This window comes from Arachis ipaensis, chromosome B02 (genome assembly GCF_000816755.2).
Source record: "Arachis ipaensis cultivar K30076 chromosome B02, Araip1.1, whole genome shotgun sequence".
Taxonomy (NCBI): Eukaryota; Viridiplantae; Streptophyta; class Magnoliopsida; order Fabales; family Fabaceae; genus Arachis; species Arachis ipaensis.
Genome location: NC_029786.2, coordinates 43,666,744 through 43,673,907, shown reverse-complemented (window position 1 = coordinate 43,673,907; position 7,164 = coordinate 43,666,744). Strand labels below are relative to the sequence as shown.

Genomic DNA, 7,164 nt, shown 5'->3' with positions numbered 1-7,164 from the left:
AAATCTCAAAGGACAATAGCGAGGGGACTCTATGAAAGCAATTAAAACCATAAAGAAAGCCTACTGATCGCTCGCAGCTTCAAATTGCGTCTTCAAACCTGTCGCTGAAAGGGTGGAAAATTTGGGGTGAGAACCAAACCACATGTTCTCAGTGGAGATCGAGAATGTCGTGAAAGTAAAGAATAAAGCGCAAATAGTTAATTTCATTTAGAGACAATGAAAAGAAAACTACTTTCATTCGCAGTATTCATCGATCGCCTTATATAAACTTCTTTTGAAAACCAATGGCTCAACTTTCAAAAATCTAAAACCTTCTTTAGAAGCATCAATTAATTATCCAAAATCCTAAACCCATATTTTACTTTATATACGTCTTAAAAGTTTTCCTAGACTGTATGAATGACTAATTTGTTCCAAGCATAGGTTCATTAAGTCTATGCTGAACCAGCTTAATCTTTCATACTTTACTAAACCTCAAACACAAACCAATCACGGCCTTAGGCTCAAGCAATTCAATCAACACCCAATTCACTACAACCCAGCCAATCAGATACAAATACAAGTAAAGAGATTCAAGCACAATCAAGAGCAATTACATCAAGTATAGCAATTAGCAGTTAAACAGAATTATTCACATAGGCAAACCAATTACAATATACACACCCAAACAATGTCACATAGATGCATATGATGAATGTCTAGTCCTAGTACATGCCATGAGCTCATGTGTCGGTTGGCTGCCCGCAATCCCGACATTTATCCGGTCACGAGTAATCCCGATTTCCCGAATACGATTTTCCGTTTCTAAATAAATGAGCATATGATAATAGCCGCTCATTTGAGACAGCCTCTGCTTACTGCAGGAAATATATATATACTCTGCTATGCTCTGGGGAAGCGGAAAATGGCTGTAGGTAACTTAGTTTCCCTACAGAGGCTCTGGGTTGCATTAAGCAACTAATATATATTAAATATAGCTCTGGGTTGCATCAACCAACTAATATATATATAAATATACAAAAATCTCTTTACTCTGCTCTGGTTTCTCTTTTCTCTGCATCTCTTTACTCTAGTTGCTCTATTCTCTGTATCTCTTTACTTTTCTCTGAATACTCTTTCATCTGTGTCTATATTACTTTTTTTATCTTTATCTCTTTACTCTTTTGTAATTGTAAATATGCAAGCGGGACAAAACCCATGTCCTTGCTAGCAACTTTATAAACCAAATATATTTTCTCAAAAGAATCAGTAAAGTTATTATCGTTAAACAAGTCTCAAGTATTCATTTTTGACTAAGTCCTTTTACTTTTATAAAAATTTGGACATAATCTCCTTTAAAAATAGGACTTAGCCACCCTTACGGGTTCCTTCGTTCTCAACATTTCATCAGCCTCTTTCAGCAGTTGCCACAACAATATATATTCTCAATAACATTTGATAATAATATAGAAAATCTATTTCTTAAATTCCATATCCAAAATAATTGCCAACACAACTTGGCAGCCTGATTTCCATTTTGTTTTTAAAATATCAAATGAATTCGGAATCATGTAAACTTTATATCCATGCGACCGTCTCATATTAAGCTTTCTATTAAATCAAAAATCATAATTTTTTGCTAACTCTAACTTTGGGAATATAAGCAAAACCGTGACTGTTCTGCAGTGTTTTAAAACCAGAAGATAGCAGCAGCATACAACATTTGAAATTTCATATAAAATCCAAATTAAATCCAACTACCTTCAAAATTAATGTGGTTACACATAACTCATCCAAATTTCTTTCTCAATTTGTTCTAGGGTCATACCATTTTTAATGAAGGCGTTACGTAGCTTGGAAGTTAGGTAATTTTCTGCAGAATTCTGTTTTACAAATCATTGAACACAACCTCTTCCTAGTTCCATAACTCACTTATTAAAACATGGAAAATCCTGAAATTTAAATCACATATGCTAAACATACTTAATTTTCACTTCCAATTGATTGCATCTCAATATCTATCCAGGATCAAAAGTTATAAACTCCCAAAGTTACTAATTTAAGAAAACAGAATCTGGCTTTTTCTGCATAATGCGTCATCCTTCAAAAATTCATATCTTTAAAACTACAAGTCCAATTGTTCTGAAATTTTACGGCATTAAAATAATAGGAATAAAGTTTTATTTAAAATTGGTTCCATTTCAAAATTCAAACTGCAGAATTTCCAATAGGGAAATCAAGTTGCTGCTGTGTTAAATGTTCTGCAGAAAAACCAGATTTGACATCCATAATTCAAAAATTTACCATAAATCATAAACTTAATGAAAAAGTCTCAAATTCACCAGTCCAACTCCCTATATTCCCAAGCTTGATCCGGACTTAGTTCCACACAATTCTGATAATCGCAGAACTGGTTACAGCTTTTTCAAAGTTGCTGACTTAGTTTAGAAATTATGCAGAAAATAAGATTTTAGCATTCAACTTTGAAAAATCATAACTGATTCTCTAGTTGATACAAAATCTTCAAAATTGAATTTTCACAATTACACTTAATATAATTTACTTAACACTTAAATTCATATCATTTCAGTCACTATAGAGTCACTGAATCACTTTCAAAGTTGCTGTTTAATTTCAAGAGAACCTAATTTCAGTAAACCATTTTGTATTCAAAATCCAACCCTTCAATACCCCTCAAAACCAATTCCAAATCAACCACCAACCAAGTTCATTAACATTACAATATACCAAATAACATCTCAGCGGCAACAAATCCAACATAACCCATTAAAATTCAGGAATTCTCAACAATTAGTCATCAAACAATTCCCAATCCACACAATCAATCAATATCACTAATCAACAATTCCAAGTCACAATCTCAACCCTTTCAAATCAAAATTTCAGCCACAATTCAATATTTACATAGTCAATCAATTACTCACAGATGTTAAATCTATTTGTAGTTATTCAATAAACCTTGTAAGCATTCTTAAATTGAAATTATTTTAAACCCCCTACCTCGATGTCGCAATCGCATAGTTTAACGCAACAATCCCTGCTTAGTCTAAACTGGCAACTGCAGCGGTGATTTCAACGCAACCGGGACGGCGGCAGCAGCATCAATTCTGGTTACGCTCGCAGCAACGGCAATTTCGGCAATTTCAGCATAACACCATAATACTAAAACAGAGATATTGGCTATCATAATTAAAATAAGAACATAATAGAGAAACAAAATACCAAATAGAACAAGAGCAAGAGCGTTACAGGGTTAGGAATAGAGGTTCAATGTCAAAATGAAGAGGATGGTGCAGTCACTTCTCTCCCCCGGTGACAAGTTCCAGCTGTAACGATTCCAACAACTATAGTGTACTCAGGAACATTAAAGATGGGGACAAGGTCATTCTAAAGCAACAAAAGATTCATAGACAGTGACTCCGGTAACTAGGGAACAACGAACTCACCCATATGAACAGTAGCAACCAAGGTCTCCGGCGACGGCGGCGGAAAAGGAACGACTCCTCCTCTGCTGCGTCACTCTCAATGGCAGCGGCAGCAAACCCTGATGGCAACGGGAATAGGGAGCGACAATGATGAAGGCTCGACGAAGATAGCGAGGCACGATGGTGCAAGTCAGCATCTTCTCTTCGCGTCTCACCCTCAGCGAACGGCAATGGCGATACACGAACAACGGCAACGGGGCGTGGCTCGACGGCAGCTCCTTCCTCTCCTCCGTGGGTCACGTTCGCCTCTCCCTTTCTTCTCTGTGACAGCAGCTCGGCAGCGGCACCAAGCTCCATAGCGTTGTTCCTCCCCCTCTCTTCTTCTCCTTCGTCCTCTGTCTCCCTTCCTGTTCTCCGTTTTCCCCCATCTTCCCTCTTTCCCCTTCCTTTCTTTTCCCTTTCTGTTTTCCCCCTCGAGCTCCCCTGTTTCCTTTCTTTCCCATTCTGTTTGTGCGTGTGTTTTGTGAATTTAGGATAAAATTAGGTTTTTAATTAGGAATTTAAGGTTAAGGTATAATGTATATGAGTAATATAACAACCTTTATAAAATATTTGAGATAGAATAACAATTTAAGATTCAAATATAATACCATAAAAATTGCTTCATAAAAATTACTTTCAAAATGCATAAGATTTTGTTTATCAACATATCAATGAGCTCAAACAATTATTTTTAATTTAAATTATAAAATAAGCATACTAATCACATTCTATAAAATACAGTTAAACTCGAAATATCAATTACCTATATTAAATTATATGACCTTTTATTATTTTTCTATCATAACTTTAATTTCAATTTATATATAAAATAACTAGTTATAATCAAAATTGTGAGTAAATACTAATTGACTTAAAATTAAAGTATTTATCAAAATCAATTTAATCATTTCTAATAAATTAATCTTTAAGGGCTCAAATTAATAGAATAAATCATATTTATTCATAATAGAAATTTCTTAAATTTAATTATATAAAATAACCAATTATAAAAGTTTCACAAAAATATTAATTAACTTAACTCCAAATATTAATAAAACTAATTTAATTATTCTTAATTGATTTATAAAATAAGATATCAAATCCCAGTCGCTGGCCTGCTCGCCGCCAGCATCCCCGGTGTTGTCGCGAGGAAAAGAGAGAGAGCCCCACCGGAGGAGAACCATTGCGGAGGTGTCCCTGCCACTGCGCCCAGCTGCTGTTGGGAGCCTTGTCGCTGCTCATGGGGGTGCGCCGGTAAGCCTCTGCCACCGGAAAACACCACTGCCGTCACCGGAAGGCTTTGTCGGTAAGGATTTTTAAGCTGGTTCTCCTTTTCTATTGAGCTTCTGGATACTTCATTGTCGCTACATGTTGTTCAGGTCCCTGCTGCCGCTTGAGGTGGCTGCCGGGCTGCCGCCGAACCGGTTCGGAGACCGTCGCTATTCGGTTCAGCCATTCTCCCTCGGTCTTGGTAAGCGTTTTGGTTCGAGGAGCCTTTTGTCACTGTTCTGATAATTTCGACTGAGGCGTTGTAGCGTTATTTGTCACAGGGTTGTATATCGATGCTTGCGTGTCGTGCTCGGAGTTCGCGGCTGCTTCGTTTCGCTAGTTCAGTAAGTATTTATGTTTCGAAAAGCCTCGCGTTAGTATTCTGTGGTGTTTGGTTAATGAATATGAGTTTTGATAACGTGGGGTCGAGTCCTGACCACTATGTGTTGCGATTAGAGTCGTGGCGGCTGAGAAAGCAAGTGGAACCGAGTTGTTGGTTGCCGTCAATTCGGGTTGAGGCGGAAAGGACTCAGTGAGGTGTTTGGGCTGTAGTTTCACGTGTCGAGGTAGGGGCGCTTTCCAAAAACTATGTTTTGTGTATTAGAATTATTACATATGGATACTGGTGCGAGATATTGTGTATTTGGTGATTGTATCTGCCTTATGTATTATTTGATTGACTCGAATGACTATGGATGTTGGTTTGGCTGAATTATTGTGCGGCTTTGTGAAATGTAATATATGAAGTTGATTCTTTAAAGATTTGAAATATGAGTTTAATTCGTTAAGGATTGGTTTGAATTGAGTCAATTATTTTGATGATGTGAAAGATAGAATACTCTTGAAATTCAGCCTGGGTTGCTTTAATTGATTTGGTTTTGATAAACGATTTATCGCTGAACCGATTCTTTAAAGCTTTAGAAATGAGTTAAATCGGTTGATATTGAGTTGATTTTGAAATGGTTTTCTTGAGATATGCCACTGAGGCAACTATTGGATTTAGTTTGCTTTTGAATTGATTTCTGGTTTTGAGCTGTTGAAAAGGAATGAGAAACGGTTTAGTTGGGACCCGAACCGGGTGGCAAAAGTCCAAGTTTTAGGGGAGGTGCTGCCGAAATTTCTACAAAATCCTAGTCTTGTTTGAAAAGATGTTTAAAAAGGGTTGGATTTGAGGAATTATATTATTTGAATATTTATGTTTTCAAGCTTAATTTGTTTAATGAACTTTATGCGTTGAGTTCGGCTTAGTTAGAAATGAACTATTTGTACAGTTTGAATCACTGAAGGAAAGAATGATGCTCTAATATTGATTTCAATATAAAAATGAGCTTTTAGTGATTTCAAAAGAATCTAGACTTTTGATTGAGCAATTAAGTTTGAGGCATTTTGGAAGAGTTAGGAAAATGGGTTCCAAAAAGAAACCTGAAAGTGGTTTGATTCAAATGAACCGGTTCCGTTTCAAATGAGTTGATTTTTGGACCGGGTTGGAACTTGTGATTTTGTATGGTCGGTTTCATAATAAATTCAGTTTTATTTACTTGAACCGAGAATCTATGATTTTAAGAGTTTTAATGAATTTTGAAGAATTGATGTAAGATGACCTTCCCTAAAGACTTGGGACTCTGCCGAGGAACTTTTGTTATAAAATCTCATTGTTGGATGGGTGATTTTGAATGTTCCCAAAATGAATCTTTAACTTTCTATGGTTTTGGAAGTTTTGGAAATTGGATGCCAGGAGTGGCTCTGTTTTTAAAAAAGGGAACTTACTTTGTGAGTAAAAGTGGCTTATGAGCCTGAGATGATTTGAGAAATGAGATTTTTAAAGCCAAGGCTGAAAAGAACTAAAATTTGTTTTCAAAGTGAAGTGAATTGAGAAAAAGTGATTTATGGCTTAAATGATGATTTTATGAATTTGATGATGTTGGATGGTGGAAGTGCTATTTTTTATGAACTAGAATGGCCGTGTATGATAATGAATTATGGCTGATTGCGGAATATATTATGACCCGGTTGGCTGACTATGAATTATAAATTTAAGCCAGATGGCTGAGATGAATGTTGATTCATGGATGAGAATGAATGCATATATGCTGAGATATTGATATTGCGATTTTGCACTTCCACTATCTGAGGCACGAGTTTTCCTGGAAGAAAGCAGTCGGTTGATATTGAGTTGATTTTTGAAATGGTTTCCTTGAGATATGCCACTGAGGTGACTGTTGGATTTAGCTTGCTTTTGAATTGATTTCTGGTTTTGAGCTGTTGAAAAGGAATGAGAAACAATTTAGTTGGGACTCGAACCGGGTGGCAAAAGTCCAAGTTTTAGGGGAGGTGCTGCCGAAATTTCTATAAAAATCCGAGTCTTTATTGAAATGTTGTCTGGCAAATGATGAGTTAAAGACTTCTACTATTTTATTTGAATTATCAG

The 7,164-nt window shown here is 36.1% G+C and overlaps 1 protein-coding gene across 1 annotated transcript; it reads right to left on the bottom strand.

Annotated features, from left to right (window-relative positions):
- Positions 3,246 to 3,924, bottom strand: LOC107628308. Its single transcript, XM_021115801.1, has 2 exons — positions 3,447 to 3,924; positions 3,246 to 3,344 (listed from the first exon to the last, which is right to left on the bottom strand). Exons 1-2 carry the CDS (start codon positions 3,780 to 3,782, stop codon positions 3,297 to 3,299), a joined length of 384 nt encoding a protein of 127 aa, XP_020971460.1. The 5' UTR covers positions 3,783 to 3,924; the 3' UTR covers positions 3,246 to 3,296.

What these genes read in the sequence shown, in the direction of transcription:
- LOC107628308 (XM_021115801.1), bottom strand. Translation starts at nt 3,782, where the DNA reads ATGGAGCTTGGTGCCGCTGCCGAGCTGCTGTCACAGAGAAGAAAGGGA. An exon ending in GGTTGCTACTGTTCATATGG is followed by an intron (nt 3,345 to 3,446) that starts GTGAGTTCGTTG and finishes AGTACACTATAG; the next exon opens with TTGTTGGAATCGTTACAGCT.